At 53.7% G+C, this 25,566-nt stretch overlaps 1 protein-coding gene across 2 annotated transcripts in view; it reads right to left on the minus strand.

Annotated features, from left to right (window-relative positions):
* The window catches only part of NKAIN1 (sodium/potassium transporting ATPase interacting 1), a 40,680-nt gene extending 15,366 nt beyond the window's left edge, over positions 1-25,314 (minus strand). For both annotated transcript variants that reach the window (XM_044237644.1, XM_044237643.1), the window contains exon 1: positions 24,900-25,314. In XM_044237644.1, the coding sequence (XP_044093579.1) occupies positions 24,900-24,953 (54 nt within the window). In that variant the 5' untranslated portion in view covers positions 24,954-25,314. The remainder of the gene's footprint in view (positions 1-24,899) is intronic.
* Positions 25,315-25,566: the final 252 nt, after the last annotated feature.

A 25,566-nucleotide genomic window follows, 5' to 3' on the forward strand; every position in this document is an offset into this window, starting at 1 on the left:
ACGAAGCGTGCGTGTATAAACGCAGAGTCAAGAGCCTGGGAAACATACCACGAAGCTTCCAAGAAGTCCCCTCTGGGGAGTGGGAATGGGGACATGGGAAAACTCATACTTTCACTTAGACATACTTCTGTATATTGGAATCTTTTTACAACAAAGATTTTTCAAAACCGTTAAGAAAGGTTTCTTAATGTTGATTCACATGAAAAAGCAGTAAAGTTTCTCAGGGGATCTGAGGTCTCCTCTGATTCGAATGTGCTGCGGAGTCCTGCCAGGCCTCTCCCCCTAGGCCTCAGCGCTCCCATCTGTACAATGGGGGCCTCAGTAGCTCCAAATCACGGTCTGGGTCTGGTGGTGCTGTAGCCTGCCTATTGGAAGGGGACAAGCTACTGGGGTCCTGTGACCCCCGCTGAGGGCCTAATGGCCTCTTTCCCCCAGAAGCTGATTCTGCCAGCCCCTAGTAAGGTCTCTCCCTAGGTTCTGCCTGGATCATCACAGCCCCGCTTCCCCCTGCCTGACTACACGCATATCTGTCACCACCTCTCCTCAGGTCCAGCCGGACAAGGGGTGAGGACTCCCTACAGCCCTGGTGTGGCTGCCTGGAACCTGCAGGCATGTTCCCCTTTTGTAGAGGCGGCTCACAGTGGACCCCCAAGGCTCCCACGGTCACTCAGACAGGAAGTGGCCGAGCTCAGGTTTAAGTCCTTGTCTCTACACTCACCTTTCTTCCCACCCACCACACCTCTCTCCAGAGACAGTCAGGGGCTCCCGAAGAGGCAGAGCTGGCTTTCATGAGTCACCCCTTCCCGGCTCCCATGGGCAGCGCTGACATACCAGGTAACATTTATTAATCTCCTATTAGTGCCAGACACTATGCTCAGTCCTTCACATCTGTTCATTCTACAAACAGCTCTCCAGAGCCTTTTGTGCGCTAAGAGAGAGAGAGAAGTCGGTGGTGAGTGTAGAGGACCCAGCTCCTGTCATCACGGGATGCAGGTCCTGCCTGTTCCCCCCTCAGGGAAGATACTAGAACATCTGCTGCAGCCCAGAGAAGAGGGAAGTAGAAGAGGAGCAAGATGAGGGGGACGTTCCTTCCCATTAGAAAACAAAACAAAAAAACCTCTCGTCGGGCTTCAGATTAGTAGAATCATTTATTGAGCACCTACTGTATATCACCTTTCAAACTCAGGTTTCTTAGTGCTACCCTCATCACTGGATGAGGAAACTGAGGCCCCGAGGAAGCAAAGGGGCTTGCCCAAGGACACACAGGAGAGCTGAGACTGCAGCCAAGTCCTCACTCCTCCCTACCACATGGCTCTCTGAGACCTGGCTACCAAGCCAGCTTGCTTGCCCTGGCAATTGGAAATCTCAGCCTTTGTAGCTCTGCTCAAGACTGTTCCCTCCTCATGACAGCTTCCCCAGCACCCCCAGCCCCCCAGCCCCCAGCCTGCCATCTGTCTGTCCTTATGCCCTCCTGCTGTGGCCCAGCCCTGTAGCTCAGCTGGGCCAGGGGGAGCCAGGGAGCAGCTGGCCACTAGCTTGTGCGTAATTAGCCCTGGGAGACCAGCCTGGGGCTTAAGGGGGGCCCAGGACTGTCTCAGAGGGCTGGTCCAGGCCAGCCCCGGTCCCCACAGGAGGCAGCCTTTGGGGCTGGGCTTCTGTCTCCATGGCAACCCCTCCCCTCCTCCCAGCCACTGCTGACCCTTCCCAGCTGGGGGATTCCTCAGACCCCTTCTGTGCTGATCCATCCCACTACACTTCTGAGCCAGCAACACCATTAGAACAGGCCCGGTAGTGGTCCGATTAGCATACATCTACATTAATTTGCATAAACCCTGCCTAGAAGCCCAGGGTGATACCAAGGTCAGTCTGAAATCAAAGGGTCCCTCCAAGCCATCAGGCCTCTCTCTTCATCCAGTCTGGTCCAAACCCACAGGTACCACGGCGGGAGGCCCTATGGGCGGGGCAGACAGGGGCCTTCAGCACAGGGAGTCCAACTCAGTCCCCTCCTCCACAGAACGGGGACAAGGATGCGTACTTCACAGCAGTGTTGAGACCACTGAAGGCTCTTCCAGATTCATTTCAAGCCCTGGCCCTGTCCCACCCCCTCCGACCTTTCATCTCCACTCCTGGGGCTCCCTGCTTTCCGCCTGTGGGCCAGGCCTCCCTTATAGGCCCAGAGAAGTCCACAGGAGCCCAGAAGAGTCGCCCCTTGGATGTGGGGCTACTGGGCCCCCTGCCCCCCAACAGGCTGTCCTGCCCGAATTTCTGGATCTGGCAGGAAGTGGATTAGAAGCTGGTGGCTACCAGCTCTGGCCATTCACCAAAATGCCAGTGGATTTGGTCCCATGCTGGTTCACAGCGGGGGAGCAGAGGATGGCTGACACGGCTCTGACCACCCCCCCAAATACCACCCGCTCCAGTGCATTTTTGGGAAAACCACCAGAGGCAGTTTAATGCAGTGGGCAGATGGCGCGCTTGGGTTTATCTTCAATCTATGAGCCTCAGTCTCCCCATCTGTAAAATGCAGATAACAGTCCCCACACTTTCCGGAAATACTGTGAAAATTCAAGGAGACGACACTTGTCAAGTGCCTGACATGCTAAGTGTTCCACAGATGGTAACTATTATTACTTCAATGAGGACAGTGAGGAGAAAATAAGCCGAGGCCACCTCGAGGGTCCATGAAGGGTTTGCGGAGGTGATATTTAGCTTTGGCCTTGAACTGGCTACAATAAGGACACACGACTCGCTCTGGTTGTCCCTCAGGAGGGTCCGCAGCAAATGATGGTGCCTCCACATCTCAGGACACGACGCAGCTGCTCCAATGTGGGGGCGAGGGGCAAAAGAGTGCCAAGAGGTTTGGTGGGAAAAGGCAGGTTGCGGGGGCCCCTTGATGTAGGATCCTATTTTTTTGCAGAGGGAAAATAAACGGTCCTCGGACTGGAGAGTAGGGTTCTTGCGGCAGTGGGGAGTCTCCGAGATTCAACCAGAGCTATTTCAGTTAAGGGTTTCACATTGAGCAGTAATACTTTTATAAGAAAAAAACAAAATAAAGAAGAAATTAAGAGGGGACAAATGAGCCCACAAATGAGCGTGGGCAAAACCCCTGAGGTGTGGACAGGGTGACGAACCATCTCGGTTTGCCTGAAACTGGGGGCTTTCTTGGGGTGCAGCCCTTTAAGGGATATAACCCAAAAGTTCTGGGCAAACTGGGACAAGCAGGACATCCCAGATGTCAGGGGTATGGACCACCTGGGGGCTTAGGAGCGTGAGGGGTGAGGAGACCTAGGGCTTCATCCCACCAGCACCTAGGAGCCAGGGAAGGTTCCAGCAGAGGGAGGAGGCAGCAGGGTGCTTTGGGCATGGCACTCTCTGGCGAAGTGAGGATGGGCTGGAGGTGGCTGATCATATGGGGCCTGACCTCCAGGCCTTCCTGGGAAGACTAAGGACAGGGCCCAGAATCCCTCTATGTGCCCAGAGTCCTACTTTTCCAGGACTCTCCCTTTCTTGCTGATGCCCACACTACCTCCACCTCCGTGCCCATGTCCAGCCTGTTGGGGTATCCCCAGTCCCATGCCCCCGATGCCGAGACCCCCCCAGCAGGCTCTGGAGTGGGCAGCAAAGGCCTGGGATGAGGGAGCCCTACTTCAGACAGGGATGGATGGGAAGGCAATCCAGGCAGAGAAAATCTAGCAACAAACAGGCTCTCCCAGAAGACACTGGCTGCAGATCGATGGACTTTGGATAAATAAAAAGGTGATTAATCAGATTCCCCATTAAGTACAACAAACTACACCATATAATTAAGCCAAAAAACTCATGGTAGAGAGCACCTTAATGGGGTGGGCACTTGAGCAGGGAGAATTCAGGAGGCCTTGAGAATTACAGGCATGTCTGTAAGGCTGGAGTTGGCGGGGGGAAAGACCAGAAGGCTGACACACTCAGGAGTTAAATCTGCCCAGCATTCGGTGGGGTCAGAGCCCAGCAGCAATCAGCTCAAGCTCCAGAGTCAGGGGGGTGGGGGTGGGGGACCAGGGAGGGAGTCCTAGCTCTCATTCACAAGCTGTAGGACCTGGGAAAGTCATTTCCTGGAACCTCAGTTTCCTCGTCTGGAAAATGGGAACACAACTACCACAAATACCCACCTCCTGGGCCTGTGTGAGGATTCAGGGATGTTAACAGGAGCACAGAACTTGTTGAGTCCCCACTTTCCCTCTTTGGATCTTCATTTCTCATTGGCAAATAGGGGATAATAATGTCTTGTCTTATTCACAGAGAAATTGTAGGATCCATTAAGACCATAGCCTTGAAAGCAATTTATATACTATAATGTGCTTTTTAAACTGTAAAGTACTGTGCCCGTATCATCATTATTAGGATAATTAGGTCCTTGGTTTCCTACCAAGGTCAGATTCCTGCTGCTTGTTCCCTGAGAAGCTGTACAGTGCGGTGCTTAAAAGTGTGGCCTAGGAGCCAGACTTTCTGGGTATGAATCCTACTTTTATATTTATTAGCTGTGTGACCTTCAGCAACTCACTTAACCTCTCTGTGCTTTAACTTCTCTATCTATAAGATGGGGATAATGATGATAGTACGTATTTCATGGGATTGTCAATAAGCCTTAAGTGAGGGAATATGTGTAAAATGTTCAGAACACTGCCTGGCCCGTAGTCCCGGGTAAAGACACTTTAGTCTCAATGAATTCCTCATAGTGAAGACTCTGGGTCTGGGTCCCCTACAGGCCCAGAAGAAGAGACCACCACTGTCCTGGTGTGCAGACCCCTTTGAGGCTAGGAAGCACTCTCCCTGACCCACCCCATCCAGGCCAGCAGTTGCCTGACCCAGCCTGGCCCCCTTCTCTACCCTGGCTCTTCTCATTCACCCACCAAACATTCACGAACTCTGACCCCACACTAGGCCTGCACTGGCTGAACAGACCACTGACTTCAAGTGTCAGTTTTGCACAAGTCCAGAGAAGAGAGCAGGGACTTCCCTCCGGACCCCATCCTGGACATGCTGCCTTATGTCCACCCACTTCACATTCTCCTCTCAACTCTTGTCATTTCCCAAATGTAGAAACAGAGGCCCAAGGAGGGTGTGGACGTGGTGGAGGCAGGATTCGTACCCTGCTGTGTCAGGGTGATAATATTCCCAAAGTGAGATACAGACTCGACGCAATCTCTTTTGAAATTCCGACTACCTTTTTTGCACAAACAGATAAGCTGGCCCTAAAATTCATAGGAATGTTTAAGGGACCTAGCAGAGTCAAAATAATCTTGAAAAAAAGAACAAAGTTGGGAGGCCTTAGCCTTCTTGATTTAAAAACTCACAGTAACATGACGGTAATCAAGATAGAGTGGTATTGGGGCGCCTGGGTGGCTCAGTGGGTTAAAGACTCTGCCTTCGGCTCAGGTTATGATCCCAGGGTCCTGGGATCTAGCCCCGCATGGGGCTCTCTGCTCAGTGGGGAGCCTGCTCCCGTCCCTCCCGTCCCCCCCGCCCGCCTGCCTCTCTGCCTACTTGTGATCTCTGTCAAATAGATAAATAAAATCTTAAAAAAAAAAAAAAAAAAAGAGTGGTATTGACATAAGGTTAGGGAGACACGTCGGTGGAATAAAATTCAGAGTCCAAAAATAAGCCCATGTGTTTGACTGATCTCCAACAAGAGTGCCAAGGCCATTCTATGGAAAGCATAGTCTTTTTGACAAAGGGTGCTGGGGCATCTGGAAATTCACATGTAAAAGAATGAAGTTGGTCCCCTACCTCACACCATATGCAAAAACTTACTCAAAGTGGACCAAAGACCTAAATATAAGAGCTGAAACTATAAATCTCTTAGAAGGAACCATAGGGGTAAATCCAAGGAACCCTGGACTAGGCACCTGTTAGATACCAAAGCAAAAGCACAAGCAGCCAAAGAAAAACCAGATAAAGTGGCTGTCATCAAAATCAAAACTACGTGGGTGTCTGGGTGGCTCAGTTGGTTAAGCCTTCAGATCAGGTCATGATCCCAGGGTTGTGGGATCAAATCCCACATCAAACTCCCTGCTCAGCGGGGTATCTGCTTCTCTCTCTCCCTTGACCTGCCACTCCCCATGCTTGTACTCACTCTCTCTCAAATAAATAAAATCTTAAAAAAAAAAAATTCTAAATCTAAACCATTTGAACATCAAAGGACACAATCAAGAAAGTGGAAGCCAGGGGCACCTGAGTGGCTCAGTGGGTTAAAGCCTCTGCCTTCAGCTCAGGTCATGACCCTAGAGTCCTGGGATCTAGCCCAGCATTGGCTCTCTGCTCAGCAGGGAGCCTGCTCCCCCCGCCACCTGCCTCTCTGCTTTCTTGTGATCTCTGTCAAATAAATCAATAAAATCTTAAAAAAGAAAGAAAGAAAGAAAGAAAGAGGAAGCCAACACACAGGATGGGAGAAAATATCTGCAAAACAAAGAAGCAATAAGAGTCTAGAGTCCAGAATATATAAAGAATTCCAACCATTCAACAAAATGATAAATAACCCAATTAAAAAATAAGCAAAGGATATGAATGGAAATTTCTCCAAAGAAGATTTTAAAAATGGCCAATAAGCCCATGGAAAGATGCTCAACATCATCGGGGAAATGTAAATTGAAACCACAATGAGATACTACTTTATATCCCTAAGGATAGCTTAAATAAAAAAGACGGGGTTGCCTGGTTGGCTCAATGGGCAGAGGGTGTGGCTCTTGATATCAGGGTCCTGAGTTTGAGACCCATGTTGGGTATAGAAACTACTTAAATAAATAAATAAACTTTTTTAAAAAAAGATATCAACAAGTTTGGATGAGGATGTGAGGAAATAGAATCTTGGAGGCATTGCTGGTGGGAATGTAAAATGGTACAGCTCTTGTGGAAAACAAAGCTAGTTCCTCAAAAAATTAAACATAGTTCTCCTATGGCTCAGCAAATTATTCCCAGGTAGAGGGGCGCGTAGGTGGTACAGTTGGTTAAGCGTCCGACTCTTGGTTTTGGCTCAGGTTGCGACTTTGAAGTGGGATCGACCCCCATGTTGGGCTCCAGCTCGGCATGGAGTCTGTTTAAGGCGCTCTCTCTCTCTCCTTCTGCCCCTCCCCCTCTCTAAACTAGATAAATCTTTCAAAATAATTTATTCCTAAGTAGATACACTGGAATTGAAAGCAAAGTTCACATTCCAGGGCGCCTGGGTGGCTCAGTGGGTTAAGCCACTGCCTTCGGCTCAGGTCGTGATCTCAGGGTCCTGGGATCGAGTCCCGCATCGGGCTCTCTGCTCAGCAGGGAGCCTGCTTCCCGTCCTCTCTCTCTGCCTGCCTCTCTGCCTACTTGTGATCTCTGTATGTCAAATAAATAAATAAAATCTTAAAAAAAAAAAAAAGTTCACATTCCACTTACACAGAAAAGTTCATGGTAGCGTTACTCACAGCAGTCCCAATGGAAACCACGCAGATAGCCATCAACTGATTAACAGGTAGACAAAATGTGATAGAGCCACACATGGGCTATGAAGCCCATAAAGGGATGAAGCACAGATACAGGGTCCAAGCATCAGCTTTGAAAACGTTACCCTAGGAGGCGCCTGGCTGGCTCGGTTGGTTGAGAACAGCCTCTTACCTCAGGGTCACGAGTTCAAGCCCCACGTGGGGTGGGGAGCCTACTTTGAATGAATGAACGAATGAATGATAAAAATATTATGCTAAGTGAGAGAAGCCAGTCACGAAGGACTGTATATTCTATGACTCTCCTTCTAGAAAATGTCCAGAATTGGCTAATCCAGAGAGACAAAAAGCAGATTCTTGATAGCTAAAGGCTGGTGGGAGGGAAAAATGGGGAGTGGTTTGAGGTTTCTTTCTGGGATGATGAAAACGTTCTGGAATCAGAGCGTGGGGATGGCTATAAAACAGCGTGAACACACTAAAAATACTGAACTGTATACTTTAAGATGAAATTTTTTTTAAAAAGATCTTTTTCTTAGAGAGAGAGCACAAGTGGAGGAAGAGGCAGAGGGAGAGAGAGAAGGGGACTCTCTACTAAGCAGGACATTCCAGGACCCCAGGATCATGACCTAAGCTGAAGGCAGATGCTTAACTGACTGAGCCACCCAGGAGCTCCATAAGATTTTATTTAAGTAATCTCTACACCCAACATAGGGCTTGAACTCACAACCCCGAGATCAAGAGTCATGCTCTACTGACTGAGTCAGCCAGGTGCCCCCTAGGATGCTGAATTTTAGGTTACGGGAATCATACCTTTTTAAAACAAAAACAAAAACAAAAAACCACGCTAGCTCTTGGCCTCACAGAGTTAACATTCAGAGTAGGGTCGAGGGAGAGAGGGAAAACACACAGACACACACACACACACACACACACACACACACACACACAAAGCCAAATTACTGTTGTGCTAAGTGTCTGAAGGAGGGGTAACAAGAATGAGAGCTATGATGGTAGTGCTCAGGAAGACTTCCTGGAGGAAGTGAACTGAAGGAAGAAGGGTTAGCAAAGTAGGGAGGAAAGGGAAGAACAGGCAGCAGGGAAAGCAAGTGCAAAGGTCCTGTGGTAGGAGGAAACTTGGCAAAAAGAAAGGTGCAGATAAGCCCCCTGAGGCTGAAGCATGGGGAACCAGAGGGGGCAGAAGGCCAGAGGGAAGGGCTGGAAGGGTTACCACGTGCTGTGGCCTGCTGCCAGCATGGCGGGGTCAGAGGCCTGAGCAGGAGAGCAGCTCGGAGCTGGAGAGGAGGCACCAAGCCCTTCAAGTGCTCCCTTGGGCCAAGCATCATATTGGAGGAGTCAGGCACCTAGTGCAGAGGGTCAAGTGTGGGAAGGAGCTGGCAGGTCATTTCTCCTGACTGAGCCACTCTTCACGTGACCTGATGGAGGGAGGAAAAAATCCAATTCCCTGACTTATTTAGCAGTCTCCTGCACTGATGCTCCCAGGAAGAAAATAATGATGAAAACCAGCCTCACTGCTATGGCAACAGCAACCACTTCTGACTTACCCTCCAGACTAAAGGCTTGGGGGGCGGTGGCAGGGAAGTCTGCAGAGCCTCGGTGGTGGGCGGCAGGAGCCCCTCCCCCAGGGCTGCAGGATCCCCCTTCCCTTTCCATTACAGTCCTGGCTCAGCTCCCGGCTTCCCCACTTCTCCCAGCAGAGAATCGCGGCAGCCGCCAACATCTGGACAGCTCTTCACAGCTCAGCCTGTGATTTATGCCACCACCACCCCCGCAATGTGGTGTTATTAGCCCCACTGGCCAGATGAAGTCACTGAGGCTCAGAGAGCTGAGGGGCAGTGCCTATGGCTGGGTACCCTTCCCTATGTCCCGCCCTCACTCCCACCTGGCGAAGGTCCGTTTACCTGAGCAGGTAACCTGCCCTGATTCGTCCATGGCACAAAGGAATCAATGAGTAGAACTGTTACCCTTGCACCCCCGCCTGTCTCCTGCTTCTGCGCCTGGGAATCTATCCTCATCCTAGGGTGGGGTGCCCTGTTTTGGTACAGCTCAAGAGGGCTGGGGTGGGGGTCCTCTGGGGCTGCCTGTGCCCTAAGAAGTGTGCCCCCAGGGGGCTGGGCTGAATTGTCTCCCTTCACAATGGCTGGCTCTGAACTTAAACACTAGTGTTTACGATGGCTAATATTTCATCCTCACTAACTCTGGGCCATGCCCTGTGCCCAGCTCTCTGCAGGCCCCACGTCCCTCAGCCTCACAAGCAGAGTGAGGGATGGGCCATGGCCCCGGGTCTATGGTGGGGGGTGTGAGGGTGCCGCCTGAGATCTTAGGGCTGGAGCAAGCCCAAGTGGTCCGACCCCAGAGCCTAAGTTTTTGACAGATACCTGCAGCCCCCAGGAGACTTTCTCCCTCCCCATCCCCCACCCTCAGGCAGGCTGGGAAGATTAAAGTGGGGGTGCAGAGGAGCAGAGGGGAGGGAGCTGAGCCAATACCTGCAATCATTTCCTGGCCCTGGGCCAGAAAGCTGCAGGCAGAACCTGTTGGAAGAAGAGGGGCTTGCTGTCTGCTGGGGTAAGGGAAGGAAAGGGAGGGAAGTAGGGTGGAGGAAGAGCCCCTCCTGGGAACTGGGTCCTGCCTCTCTCCAGGCCTGGGGTTCAGAGGGGTAAGGAAAGAGAAGAGAGTACCTAATAAGTGCCTATGCTGAGCCCAGCACCTTACAGGTGGTATTTCGAATTATCGCAGAGTGACACTAAGAGATAATAGCTAACACTTATTATATGCCAAGTGTCTCTTGAATGCTTAGCATCTGATTCATTTAACCCTCACAGAGACATGGCAGGTAGAGACTGAGATCACCCACGCTCCACACGCAGGGAAAGCGAAGCGTAAAGAAGAGAAGTGACAAGGTCACACAATAGAGACAGATCTGAACCAAGTCCCTGGGCCCCAGAGTCCATGAGGAAGAGACTGATTATCCTGCTAGGGCAGTGGCAGCCGCATGTTCTAAAGAAGGAGATGGAGGCCCTTTCTTGAGGTCACTGGGTGTCAGAGTGGGGGGTCAAGTCCCGTCTCCTGGGAATGTCTGACTTCTCTTGTGGCACCTCCTGGACGGATGGTCACTTCTGCCACTGCTGCCCATCAGTTCCTGTCTGGAAACAACGAGAGCAGGGGGAAGGGTTCTAGCCGTAGTCTTGCCTACGGCTGCCCAGACTGAGCTGAGGAGCCAAGTGCTTCCACCTATCTGGGGAGATTATTTTTGTTCTGGGTATTTTTGTCTGGAATTGCACACCCAACCACGATCCTTTCCAGAAGTGGTGTCAGTCTGTTTCCTAGAACAGTTCGCAAAGGGCTCCACTGCCTTCCTGGACCTCTGTGTACCCATCTATACAAGGGGTTCGAGCATTGTTCCAGGGGACCCTCTTGGCCCCCACATCCCAGGATTCTCTGCCTGGGAGTTTCCCATAAAGCCAACAGGCATGGCTCTGGGTCTTAGAGGCGTGCCGCCCTCCGAAAGATGGGTCGTGATTTCTGTTGGCTGTGTGCTAAGTACTAAGTGCCAGGTGCTGTGCTGAGTGCTCTCCAGGAGTTTCACCCTGAGTTTGCTCAGTGGCCCTAGGAGGCCAGCACGATTATCTCTATTTACAGATGAAGAAACAAGTCAGATTGAGCAACGTGCCCGTGTTCAGACTGCTGGAGAAGAGCAGAAGTAGGGTGGCTCACCATAGCCTCCCAGACGGACGGCGAGAGCCAATCACATATGTCAAACATTTGGCCACTGCAGGCCCGATAAACTGAGCCCCCCACCTTCCATCCCATCCCATCCCATCCCATCCAGCCTACCCTAGCCAATAGCCACTGTGTGAGTCCCAGGTTGGGCCCCCGACAGTCTCTCACTTTGTGGGGGAGGGGGACGGTCCCTGTATCCTTAGGGCCCTGTCTTGGGGATGACAGCTAGTGGCAGCTGGGGGACAGCAGCCTGCTCAGATGGCTCACAGGGCTGCTGACAGCAGACAGGCGGTGACAGGCTGCAGCAGCTGGCATTGCCCAAGGCAGATCAGGCACCTGGGAGCCTCTGCCTGCACCCGGCCTCAAGTCCAGAACCTTCTCTAAGATCTGGGGGTCCTTAGGACCAAAGTGAGAGAACCAACACAGCCCCATGCATCTAAATATTTAAGTTATGAACCCAGCTAACATACCCTTAAATAAAATATGTCCTATCTTTCCACCTAGACATAACGGTCTGGAAGCCAGGCTATGAATGTAAATTCCTCTGACCCTCTGGAGGGCTGGGCTGGAGCACAGTAGTGTCCAGGCAGCCCTGGCCCGCATTCCCACCCCGGGCTCTCTTCTGGGCAGGGGCCGAAAACACAGGTCAGGACACCTTTGGACGTTAGCGTCAGTAACATCCACCCCCACAGCTGGCCTTTGTCCCTGAGGCCTAGAGTGCACACACCAGCCACATCGGCTGTCCTCTGGAAAAGCCCTGGCAGGTCCTCAAAGTGGGCTTGGGGCCAAGTGGATGGGGACTGGGATCTGTTGTGAGCAAATTGGCAAATCCTCACCGGAGACATGTTCCCAAAGTAGTCTCGGGCCACACAGGTGCCTGGGCCCCAGGAGGAGCCCAGGGGAATGAAGAACCAGCTTAGAAGTTAGCACCAAGAAATCCAGACCAAGCCCAGCTCATGCCTTGCTTGCAGAATGGTCGGTGCCTCTAGGAAGCCCTGTGCCTCCCACACCACCACCGAACCCCCAGCACCTAGCTCGGGGCCTGGCACAGAGAAGGTGCCAAGGAAAAGCAGACGGGTTGAGTGAACGAAGCAGCTCTGTGATTATTCACCCGGGTTTTCCGTCTGCTCCCAGAGGTCAACCAAGGATCACAAGTTCACAGAGGGCCAGGCAGCTCCAACCCAGAGCTCCCAGTTCAAGGAGAGAGATTCAAAGCGGAAACAGGAACAGATTCCAACAGCGTGACACCCACCATGACAAAAATGGTGGGGACAGGTGTTGTCAGAGCCTGGAGGAGGACGTGTGTGTGTGTGTGTGTGTGTGTGTGTGTTGGGGGGCAGTGCAGGAGGACAGAGAAGCTCCAAAGAGGAAATGATGAGTGAGCTGGCCTTCAGGACATCCAGAGGGGAAAGTATGTCCAGAGGCTAGAACAGCAAATGCAAATGCAAAGGCACTGAGGCATGAGGGGTAGCTGCCGTGCTTACAGCAACGTGGTCTGCGCTCCGGCACCAGAAGCTGGCGGGCCAGCCTGGGCAGTGTTGTGTCCCACTGGCTAGACCCAGTAATTCTCACCACGGCGTCCCCGGACCAGCAGTTATCAGCAGCACCTTGTTGGAAACTCAGGGTTAGGTCTAGAAATGTGCATTTGGAGAAGCCCTCCTGGTGACATGGCTGCACGTTCAAGTTTGAGATGCGCCACATTAGGACCTCTTCCCCAGGGCAATGAGGAGCCATGGACTACTGTAAACAGAGGGAAGGAGGACCAGAGCTGCATTTCACGATGGTCCCCGGGGGAGTCTGGTGAGGGGTGGGTGAAAGTCCTAAGTCTGAGGGCTGGCCCCATGCGGCCCCTCACCTCCAGCTGGACAGAGCTGCCGCACGTGTCAGAAGAATAATCTATCCGCACATGTGAAGGACGGGGCCACCAGAAAGTCAAGACCCTTGCTGGGCACAGGGCCTGTTGCCAGGGTGACCACCTGTCACTAGGAGAAAGGGGGCAGCACCCTACGGAGGGTCAATGAAGGGGAGCTGGTTATCATGGCAACCTCGCCACAGGTGGGACAGGGCAATGGAAGGAGGCCTGGTTGTCCCCAACTACCCCACCCCCGTTCCCAGGAGGGAGCATCACTGACCCCACTGTCCCCCTCTGCCCGCATCTAGCTCATCATCCCCTCCTCTGTCCATTTGGGCCCCAGGTGGCCATTCCCCCCTTCCCTAGACTGAAGCCACACCCTCCTTGTCACAGCCTAAGGGCTGGGGGGGCTATCTCCTTGGTTACAGCCCTGGTTCCCGGGGTATCCATGGTGATCTTCTCTCAAGAGGCCCGAGACCCGCATCTGCCAGGCCTTCACCTTCCTCTGCCAAGGCTGGTCCTGGAGGCGGTGACCCAAGTCAGCGGCGGGGGCTCCCCTGGTCTCTCTAGCTGACACTGGGTGTGGAAAGACGAACAAGACGGTTCAGTGTGTTACGTTCAACGGGGAGGGCACGGAAGGCACACTAAAGAGCTTGTGGAGCTCAGGGGAGAGCATATCTCACCCTCAAACCCAGAAGAGCACAAAACAGGAGGAGTCTAGAGTGCGACAGGCCAATACCGCGCTACCCTGGGCAGGCTCTGCCCCCCTGAGCCTCAGTCTCCTCATCTGTACGTTGGGTACAATATTAGCATCTACCTCTGAGGGCGCCTGCAAGAGACTCAGTGAGGAGAAGCATCGGAATCTAGAATTACAGCACCTGGGATCTCCCTGCAGCCTGTGCTCCCAGTCCTCGGGGAGAAAGGAGGAGCCCCTCGCCCTGGCTCCTGGGTGACCTCCCTCTGCTGGTGGGACGCCTGGTGGGGAAGAGCAGTGGCTCTGGGGTCAGAAACACTCCACAGACACTGACTTCTAGTACAGTAATTACTATGATTATGGGGCGGTAAACGGAGGCCCGCCTCCTCCAGGTAATTTACATTTCCTATTGTCAGCGTAGTCTTCATTCGCTATCATCTGATGCCGGGATGTTTTCTAGAAAGCAGGAGCCATGTTGTGCTGCCCGGGCCCTGGCAGGGAGCACCCGAGAAGCTCAGCACGGGAGGGACTCAGAGATCATCTGCTCTAACTTAGCACGTGAGCAGAACGCGCTGTGCCTTAAATCTTAAGGAGCTTGGATGCCTCTGGGGATGAGGTCCTTATTCCCTGCTGAAAGTGGGCTAGTGCCCAGGACTCCAGAGAGGCTGAGCTCTGTGGGGGGCAGCGGGAGCTGAATGGGCAGCCTGCAGGAATGGGGGCTGCAGGGAACTCCGGGGCCACCCCCACCCCCATGGCCGAGCAGCCCCCTTCCCCTCCCACTGAGAGTTGCTAATAGGAGTGGTTCTAATTATGCTCTAATTGCTTTCTTCCAGGCAGTTTCTCTGGAGCCAAGGAGTTCAGAGTTCATGAATAAATGAAGAGGGAGGAAGTGGGAAGGGATGTTTATTGATCCACAAATCTCTACGTGCCAGTGTCTGCCCCACAAATGCTTGGGCATGCAGCCGTGTGCAGGTTTGAATACACACACACACACACACACACACACACGCAGGCACGCACACTCCAGCCCCAAACCTCTCTCTCCCAAGGACCCATAGCAGGTGGAAGGAAGGTAACAAGCAGTCTCCTACATTGGTCTGAAGTCGCGGTCCCAACTCTGTCACTAACTTGCGCTGTGGTCTTGGGCAAACCCTGGTCTTCCCACCTGGATGGTGCAGGAGTGAAGGGGATGTCTGACAGCCTCCTCTCAGAAAATGCAGACTTTAGGGGGTCAGTTGGGGCGGCACCCAGCGAGACAGGACCCTGGGCTGGGCCAGGTACACACTGTTCCCCTCAGGTTGCCCTTTCCTCTAGATGCCTCATTTCCAAAGATATGGCCAAGCAGCCGGCAGTTCCCAGAAAGCGGCAGGAGGAACGCCCGTCTCTCCATGCTGGTGGGGGGCCTGGTGGGGAAGGGCGGGGCTCTGGACTCCGAAGCCTGCCCAGTTGCCCACCAGCTCTGAGGCCTGGGGCCTTGGGTGCTTCCTCTGTTAAATGGCAATGATAGGCTGTGTGTTACCAAGGTTCCCGGAGAGCACAGAATGGCCTTAGGCAAAGGCCTGGCACAGAGTAAGCATTTGATGAATGGTGTGATGTTACCAACCCTGCACAGTATAGACGGCTGCACAGTACAGACGGCTGCCTTCATGACAGATGAACTATGGCACAAAGAGGTCAAGCAACTTGCCCCACATCATGCATTAAGTGACAGAATATGAACCCCAGACCATGGGACCCCGAAGCCTCTGTGCTCCAGTCTTGGTTCTCCACTACATCTGAGTCATCTGGTCCCCAAGAGCTGGCACTTGGTAGGTGACCATAATAATGTACCAAATAACAGAGAAATGTAGGGGCAAATGAGCATCAAAAACAGGTTCTGTTGCCAGTGACCAGGCGGGAGTGAGATGATGTAGGTAGAATGAGGCCAAGATTTCCTTCAAGGTCAAAGCAAAGTGCTGGGTCTGAGGGGCCCCAGGACTCAGTGCCTCTCCAGCAGCTGGGGCCAGGTGGGGACAATGGGGATCCTTTGTATATGCTCATGGAAGGAGATCCTTTTACTCCTTCGCGACTCCCACTAAGAAGCCAAAGCTAGGAATTCTGGCTTTTGGCATCAGGCAGAACCCATTCTGCCACCACCTTGCTATGTGACCTTGGGCAAGTGACTTCAGCTCCGTGAACCCCACAGCCCTCATCTAGGTAATGGAGATGACCAGGGTCCCCCTCTAGGGCTGCAGAGAGACTGCCGGGAAAGGGCTCGTGTGAGGTCCTAAACTCGAGGCCAAGAGTTGGGGGGCTTGGGGTCCAGCTGCCTGGATTTGCATCATGACCCTGCCACTGCCTGATGTCAGTGCTCACGGCCTCAGTTGCTGCTTCTGTGAAATGGGGATGATAGGTCTACCCCACCGGGACAGAGCAAGGGGGAATGGGCTCCTACGGGGGAAGCAGTTAGAGCAGTAGGCAGCGTGGTGGAAGTGCTCAGTAAATCTATAAGAAGGCATGCATGCAGACTCCCTGCAGTTCATTTCACATATGGAGAAAGAGCCCCAGAGAAGGGCAAGGACTGGTCCAAGGTCACAGAGCTAGTTCAAGGCAGAGCCAGGCCCACACGGAAGCTGGCTGTATGCGGGGGCCCCCGTCCACACCTCAGTTTGCACGGATAACCCTTCAAGACCCTTCCCAGCACCTGCGCCAGCCTGCTCGGGCTTAGGGATTCTGGGCGGGCCGCTGAAGCAACCTTCTCTCATCTTCCTTGCTGGCTCCAGCCAGCGGGGTGCGTCAGAGGGCAAGGAGGTAACCCGCCTTCCTGCCCAGCCCTGCCAGCCCCTTCACTCCGGGGCTGCCTGCAGAGGCCTCAGAAACAATCCAGGGGCCCAGGACTGGAACACCATTTGTCAGCCCGGCATGGTGGTGGCGGGCTTGTCTCCATGGCAACAGTGCAGTGTGAAGGCATCCTGGCATCATTAGGGCGCGCGCTGAGTAGTATAAACAGAGGCTGCAGTAGATTACACGCCTATTATGAGCAGTCTCGGGCTCTGAGCACTGGTAATTATGCCTAATTGTGCATTTAATTGTGTAATTGAAAACCCACATCTCTGATTCAGGCTGGGGCTGCAGAACCTCCCCCCACCCCCACCCCCCAAAAAGCTTAGGAGCCATCACTCTCCTGAAAATCCCAGGGCTGCCTCCCCTTCTAGGGCAAGGCACAACCAGAGTAGACTTGGGGTTAAAGAGCCTACAGACTCCCATGTCCCCCGCTCCCCGTGCCAGGAGCTCAGCCAGGATCTGTGATTTGGGATGGGGCAGGGAGGTGCATGCTTAAGGCAAAGGGACATGGTAGGAGCCCACAATTTCCATTATTCCTAATAGATACCATTTTATGCTCTTGCCATTATCCTCTCAGGACCTAGAACCAGCATCTGGTGGTTCCAAGGGACCTGGATCATCATCAGATCCATTATACATCCAAGCGGTCATCCAACTTACATATAAATTCTTAACCACCGCCAGTGACAGGGAACTCACCCTATGACTATCAAGTCTGCCCCTGCAGAGCCTCTGTAGATAACCTGAAAGCCACTGATGGATTCAACAATCTCTCCCGTTTCCCAGATTGGAGAAAATGAGGCCCAGAGAAGGGCAGGGCCAGCTCACAGTTGCGCAGCAAATGAGGTCCAGAACCCCGGGATTCTGACTTGCAGCTGAAGGCATATTTTGCACCCCAGGGCGACTTAGCATCTACAATTGTGCCTGGCACTTTGTGGGTGCCTCATAATATTTGCTAAATACAACTCTGGGTAGGGTTAGCTGGAGGCAATTCTGACTCTCTGACCCAACAGAAGTGAGTCTTTCGGGAGTTCAGGACGCTGAGCTGCAGTGGCCTGGGGTGAGTCATGGGTCAGACACTGCTGCTCTGAAACTCTGCAATCTGAGACTTGAGTTTACAACCAAATATGCCAACTGGGCATTTGGGATGGGGACGGTACAGACGCTCATTCAGACAGAAGACAGAGGAAAGAAGAGGAGGGCATGGGAGCTCCAGGCCCCGTGGCACTTGGGTGTAAAGCCTTGGGGAGGCCACTGGAGGTAGGGGGGTCCTCCTTGGCTCAGAGCCTGAGCCTCACATCACTGCTGTCCACAGCAGGAGGGGCTGGTGTGGCAGCCAGTCTGGTCTCCCCTGGGAAAGGACGGGATTATTGTGGGCTTAGAGCTGGAGAGGTCCTCTTAGATGATGAGTCCAACCTCCTCCCTTTATAGAGGAGACATAGAGGGCCACAATTCCCCTCTGCAGGGCTCTGAGTCCAGAGCTCCCTGCATTAATTCAGGCCACCCTGGCTATAGTCCCATGAGGGGGGGGGTGTTATGATTATTCCCATTTTACAGAAGAAAGACTAAACAACAGTAAGGCCAAGGCTGCCTAGATCTGGCAGAACTTCCGCTTCACTTATGTCTTCTATGGATTGAAAAAAGGACATGTCCCCTTCCTACACCATGGTTTTTAGATTCATAGAACTTGTTGCTTCATTTCTGGAGCATTTAGGAGCAGGAACGTTTTGTGAGATTTACTCAGTGTATCTTATCTCAAAGGAGCCTCCTGACAACTCTCCAAGGCAGATCAGTCTCCTGATTGAGAGAAGTGCAGTTGGAAGCCCAGAGAGGTCAAGTGTCTTGCCCCAAGGTCACCCAGTGACAAAGAGGTAGAGATGGAACTCAGACCCCAGCCTGACCCCAAAGCCCAAGTTCTTCCCTGTTGACCGCTCTGCCTCTGGTTAGCCAGCTGCTCAGAGAGGCAGAAGCCCGGAGGCCGGGTAACGTGTTCAAGCCTGCAGCCACAGTAACAGCTCTGCTAAAACCTTGGTGCACGGGGCTCACAGGCGGAAGAGTCTCAGATTCATTGGCCCTCTCCCTCTCCAGGTCAAGGCCAGAGGCCAACGGCACTGGAACTGGGCTCTCTCGGACCACTACCCGCTCCATCACCTGCAGCCTGGAACTAGCTTTAAATAAACACATTTCTAGGGCACCTGGCTGGCTTGGTCAGTAGAGCATGCAACTCTTGGGCTCGGGGTCAGGAGTTCGAGCCCTACACTGGGCACAGGGATTACTTTAAAAAGGACATTAAAAAAAAAACAAAAACAAAAAACCATGCGGCGCCTGGGTGGCTCAGTGGGTTAAAGCCTCTGCCTTCAGCTCAGGTCATGATCCCAGGGTCCTAGTATCGAGTCCCGCATCAGGCTCTCTGCCCAGCAGGGAGCCTGCTTCCTCCTCTCTCTCTCTGCCTGCCTCTCTGCCTACTTGTGATCTCTGTCAAATAAATAATAAATAAGATATTTAAAAAAAAAAAAACAAAAACCACCCATCCCTGGTCTCAACTTACTTTTCCATCACCCATGCCCCTCTGAAGCCCGAGAAGAGAAGAGATGTCAATGATCACAGCTGACCATCTCTGCTTGGCCCAGATTTTACAAGCCCTCTCAACTCTTTTTCCCTCGATGATTCATCCAAGACCCGGGCTGTATCGTCTGTATCCACAGGTCACTCTGTGCTTCAGGCCTCTGTATGCCCATCAGTAAATGGGTACAAAAACCACATCTACCTCACAGAGTTGTTAGGAGAGCTCATAGGTCTCCAGTTTCTTCCCTGGGTACCTTTCCCTCAACCTGCCTCATAGCAACTGTAACCTTGGCATGGTGATGGGTGAGTAGAAATGGGGGACAAGCAGCTCAGCAGGTCTGGTGGTAGCAACAAGCCCTAGTGGCTGAGGAAAGGGTTGGTTTCTCCAGCTGTGTTGGGGAGCTCCCTCCTCGGGGGAGCAGTGGGGCATGGGCGGTGGAAGCCATGGAGACCTAGGTCTGGGTCTGCATCCCCATTCTATCCCTGCCCTCCACGTGGCCACGGATGACTGAGAGAGTAACCAGGGACAAGGCAGATAAAGAGCCTGGTTCATGGGCGACCCCAAACAAACAGAAGTCGGAGCTGCTGTTATTAGTTCCCTCTGAACTGTACACTTCCCGCATAAAGAAACTAAGACTTGAAGCATTTATGGAAATGACCCTGACCTCCAAACTGCCACAGGGTACGGCCGGGGCCGATGGCAGCGGGGAGGCCAAGGCTTAGAGAGGGGAAGGGATATGCTGGAAGTCACAAAAAAAGGTGGCAAGGTCTGTCTGAGCCCCAAGGTATTGCTCCTAACCCAGCCTCACATCTCAGAGCAGCTGCTGTTTACGGGGTGCTTATCCCCATACCCCGCACCTGCCTACCCTTGCAACAGAGGCAAACCAGGGCCACCCCCCTCCATGGGTCCCCTGGGGGCCCTCTTCTCCATCCACCTTGCTCTGCCCACCTCATAAGGGTCTCGAGGACTGTTTGGCCTCAGTCTGTCCATCTGCAAAAGGGAGCTGACCATCCCAGCCATCCAAAAGGTATGAGGAACAAAAAGGGTCAGTGGCCCAGACAATGCCGTGCTCTGTGCTCCTGACTCCCAAGCCTGGCCCGAGGGCCCGAAGCACCTAGAGCAGAGCGGAGCCCCCACACCCATCCCAGGAGGCCACCAGCTTGCAGGCACAGCTGCTTTGGAGCCCAGGCCCCCCCACAGGAGCCCAGCTCCCTCCAGTCTCCACCATCACTACTGCTAATAATGACATCAATCAGGTTGACCACGTTTCACACCATTACTCGCAGCTCAGCAGGAAGCTACGTCTTTTCTCCCCTCACCCACCACCTTCGAGAAAGCAGAGAGCTTTCCAAAAGGGAAGAGAATGAAGACAGCATTTTTCTGAATGCCTACTGTGTGCACGACACCTGGCTAACCCCTTTTTACAACTCCACTAGGTAGGGATGGCTCTTTCTCTTTGCTGGAGGAAGAGACTGGGGGCCCGGAGGAGTGAATGCATGTGTCCAAGGTCACCCAGAGCAGGGACGAGAACGGCCATGGCAGTGAGGTATGACTGAGCGCTCACTGGCTCGTGGGCCCAGCCGAGTGCATGATCCTATTGAAATATTATCAATTTCAGGGGGGTCTGGGTGGCTCAGTGGGTTAAGCCTCTGCCTTTGGCTCGGGTCATGATCCCAGGGTCTTGGGATCGAGCCCCACATCGGGCTCTCTGCTCAGCAGGGAGCCTGCTTCCTCCTCTCTCTCTCTCTCTCTGCCACTGTCTACTTGTGATCGCTCTCTGTTAAATGAATAAATAAAATCTTAAAAAAAAAAAAGAAAGAAATATTATCAATTTCAGATGAGGAAGCTGAAGTCGGAAGCAGGGAAGAGACCTGCCTGAGATCATGCACGGCACAAACACCAGCCGCGGACTGCTGCTGGAGGACAGGGGGCTCTCTGCTCAGGCAGTAAAGCACACATGTCCTGGGTCTGTCACTGGCTAGCTTAGAGACCTCAGGCAAACGTCGTCACCTCTCTGAGCCTCAGTCTCCGCATCTGACATAGGGGAGAGCGAGAACATCCATCCCGTTGTGCAGAAGAACAACGAGGATAAAAACAGTGAAAGCTAACGTTTATCGATCGCTGAACACGTACCAGGCACTCTGCCAAATGCTTTACATATGTAAGCTCATTTAGTTAAATGAGGTAATGCATATAGAGTGCTTAGCACAGGACTCCAGGAATGGGAACAGTAATGATAATGATGAAATTGACGAGGATTCCCTTGGGCAAATCTCCTTGGTCCATCTTCTTACAGGAAGAACAGGGTGGCCTGTAAGGTTTCAGGAAGGAGGTGAACCCAGAAAGAAGGGGAGGGTTTGGGCAGAGGAGGGAAAAGAGGAGCACCTAAAAATAAGGGAGTGAATAGCATTAAAAAGGTCAAGATGATACACCAAGTAGAACTCGGGAAAGGAAGGGACTCAAGGTGTTCTACAGAAGGGAACCAGACTGAGACACCCTGAAACCTCCAGGCCAGCCCAGACACCATCCCAGTCCCAGATGGGCAGGACTGGCCGGACCCCAGAAGATACAGAGCAGTGGTCCTCTCCCATTTTATAGATGGAAAAATCAAGGCTTGCAGTGGGGAAAAGGCTTGCCTGAGTTCACAGGATCTCAGTGGCAGAGCAGGACTAGAATCCAAGCCTCCTGCCTCTCAGCTCAGTGCCCAACTACCTGCTGCTTCCCACAGAGGAAAAGTACAGAGGGGTACCTAGATATGCCTGGGCCACAATTCCAGGAAAGTATCCCATGGTGTATATATTATTAACATAACAATAGTTAATAGTTATGTTAACAATAGTTTATTGAAGTCCGCTCAGTGCTTGGCACGATGCTAAGTTCATCACTTGTATTTACTCCTCAATACGACCTTAAGAATGGGCAACTGTTTATATTATCACTAACAGATGACAAAACTGTGGCTCAGAGAGGGTAAGCCACTTGCCAAAGATCACACAGCTAGGAAGTGACAAAGCCAACGCTCAAACGCAAGTCTGTTCTATCAAACTCCAGAGCCCTGTCCCTACTCTTGTCCACCTGAATGTAAAGCCCCCACTTGCTCCTCCCACTCCCCAGGACACACTCACCCTAATCCCTCACCGACAGCAAGTCTATCCCGATTACAGTAGAGTGTCTAGAACTAGCCTATTTTACTGTAATGATCAAACCCTGTTCAAAAGAGGAAAAATGACAGTTCCCCTTCTAAAGTTTGCAGCTGAGAAACACTAACAGCCTTTTCCTTCTCAGCCTCTTTCCACTGGATGGGAAAATAGCCTCCCTTCTCTCTCACATCATGTCAGGCTGTTGGAGCCCAGCCTTCTGGAGCATGAGAAGCCGTCAGGCAGCCGAGGCCCCCGGGGGTTAGCGTCAGCCGAAGAGACCCACTCTGCCATCCACCGAGGCAGAACAGAGGCGAGAGAGCAATTTTCAAGTCCCTCCTCGGAGCACCCCCTCCCTGAAAATTATCTCATCTAACTCCCACAAGTGGCCCAAAGCCACCCAGCCAAGTTGTAGGAGAATCAGAATCCCACCCAGGTCTTGCCTAATTCCGGAGCCCCTATAGGTTTGTGAACCCTTTAGTGGAAGCGCCGAGGAAGCTTAGCTGGAGAGAGGTCTGGAGGCAGGTGAGTGGGAGGCAGGGAGCAGTAAAGACCTCCTAAGGGACTCTGATGGCTCTGTGCCAGAACTGCTTATATTTTATAATGAAGAAGGCAACAGAGTAAGCTGGCCAGCTGCCTGACTTCAAAGCCTGGCTCCTAACCATGGAACTTTGGGCAAGTTGCTTGATAGGATCATTACGAGGACTGAATAAGTTAATACACGGAAAAGGGCTTCCAAGGGCACCTAACACCTAGTAAATGCTGCCTAAAGCTAACCATTGTTTGCTGCAGCAGCAGAGAATGGGGCAGAATGCCAAATGGGCTTACCTTTGGGGTGTGGGACTGGGCTTAGAAGGAACCGTACCTTTATGTTCTGCACTGTTGGATTATTTATTGATTCATTTTTTCACAATAAATGTCCGTTACTTTTTAAAGAATAAAGCAAGTCCTCCTTTAAATTTTAAAAATGAACGAGCAGGGGGAAAAAAATCCTTGGAAAAGTTTCATCATTTCTTGGCATTTTGTATTCCTCAAAGTATATAAAGGAGGGTGTTTCGACTGTGAGCCTGGAGTTGCCAAATAACTGATTCATTAATTTATTTTACAAATATTAATGGACTGCCAGGCCCTGTTCCAGCTGCTGGGGATTTAGCAGGCAACAAAACAGATAATCTCTGCCCTTCTAGAGTTTCCATTCTACCTGATTTTAATTAACCCCCTCTGCAACCCTCAAGGATGAGGCATTTTGCAGGCAGGCAGACCAAGGCGGCCCAGGGAAGGGAAGTCCCTTGCCCTGCGTCCCACAGCTGGGGAAAGGGCTACATTCTTCATGGCCTGGCTGCTCCCACCACCGCCCAGGAGGGCAAGGCTGCGGATGACAAGTTTGGGGCTGGCGTGCCTGAGAGGGGAGAAACAAGATGAATGAGGTCTGCACATCCAGGCTCAGAGCTTCCCTCTGCATTACTGTATGCACCTGTGCTGGGGAAGCGTGGGGGCAGGCAACAGTGGGAACCAGCGGGTGGAGTTGGGCATCAGGGAGGCTTAGTGCTGGGAGCTCTGCCCAAGGAGGTCCCTGTGCACCTCTCTGCCTAGAGGCTCAGCACAGCTTCAAAACCCCCTAGTTGTCAGGCCCGAGCTCTAGGATGGGCAGGAGACCCTGGCTTCTCCTGAACCCGCTCCCCAAATTCACCTGCCAGAGCTTGAGTTGAAGAGCACTGGTCCCCTTCAGCCCTGATTCACTCCACTGACCTCCCTGAGGCAAGAACCTGAGTTCCCTAAGCTGGGATGAAGCAGAGTTTCCCCAGATGCTCCCCTCCCTGCCAGGGCACCCCAGGATCCCCACCCCTCACCCCTGCCTGCCCAGGCGAGTTGCTGGTCCCCACCCATGACGCTGGGGAGGAACCGATGGCTGATGGAGAGCCCCTGGGTGCAGTGGCCACAATCAAAGCGGGGAGGGCGGTCACCACCCAGTTTGACAGACTGGCCCAGGACCTGGCAGTTCCTTGCCAAGCTCTCCAAGAGAGGTGGCTCTCCATTCCCAGGCCTGCCCAGTCAGGAGGGTGAAGGCAGGCAGAAACTGCACAAAGGAGGAGGAGGGTACGGTTCTTGGAGTCTAAGATCCCAACACACACACACGGACGAACGTGGACCAGAAATGGTTAGAGAGCTAGAGACACCCAAGGAGAAAGACAGAGACAGACACAGAGGAGCAGAGACTTTGCGAGAAACACTCAACACGGGCACAGACCCCCGAGGAAGGGAGAGCCGCTAGCAACCGAGGAATCTAGCGGAAAACACCCGGCAGGGACCTCAGCGTCTCCGCCGAGCAGCCCGGGACACACCCCCCCGGCCCCAGCGAGCCACAGTCCCTCAGCAGGCCACTCGCACGGTGCCGGTGGGCGTGGGGGGGACCCGCGCGCAGGACGCACTCGGGGACCGGGGAGCGCCTGGCGGGGAGCGCACACAAAGAGCCAGCCCGGCCAGCAGGAGCAGGCTCCGCCCGTCCGCTCCGTGACTCCGGCCCACCCCCCCCCCACCCCAAGCTGGGACTCGCGGCAGACACGCACGGAGACCCACGGCCCACCCGCACGCCCGGGACCCCGCCCCGCCAAGCCCCACCCGGCCCCGGGCGCCCGGCGCTCACCAGCTGCAGGCAGCAGAAGGCGACGAGCGTGCAGCGCCCGCTGCACTTGCCCATGGCTCCGGGGGCCGCGCGGGCCGTCCGCCGCGGCGCCCCTCTAGCTCGGCGGCCGCCGCCTTCTCCGCGCCGCGCGGGTTCCGCGTCCTCCCGGCTGCGCGCCCCGGGCGGCGGGGCCGGGCGCCTAGGGCCGGGCCCGGGGGCGCCGGGTCCTCAGGGCGGGGGCCGGCCGCTCGCGCTCCGAGTCCATGGTCCGTCGGCCCGTGCTGGCTCTGCCGCGCCGCGCCTCCTTTGTCTGGCCGGCCGGCCGCCAGGCGCGCCTCCTTGCCCCGGGGCGGCTGGCGGGGAGCGCGGAGCGGGGGACGCGGGCACCGAGCGCCGCGCGGCGCAGAGCAGCACTGCCCAGCTGGGGCAGCCGCCCCGGCGCTCCGCGGCCGCGGCTTCCCGGCCCCACCACGTGGCTTCGCTGCCGCCGCCGCCGCCGCCGCCGCCGCCACCGGCAGGGAGGGTGGGAGGGAGGGGCGGGGCGGCCGCGGGAGCAGATAGGAGGGGAGAAGGGGTAGGGCAGTGGAGGAGGGGGGAGAGGCAGGGAGTGACTGGGAAGAGCGCAGGCTTGGGGGCTGAGGGCCCTGGGTCAGACCCGGACTTCCCGGCGGCTGGAGAGCTGTGTGAC

Source organism: Neovison vison, chromosome 2, assembly GCF_020171115.1.
Source record: "Neovison vison isolate M4711 chromosome 2, ASM_NN_V1, whole genome shotgun sequence".
Classification (NCBI taxonomy): domain Eukaryota; kingdom Metazoa; phylum Chordata; class Mammalia; order Carnivora; family Mustelidae; genus Neogale; species Neogale vison.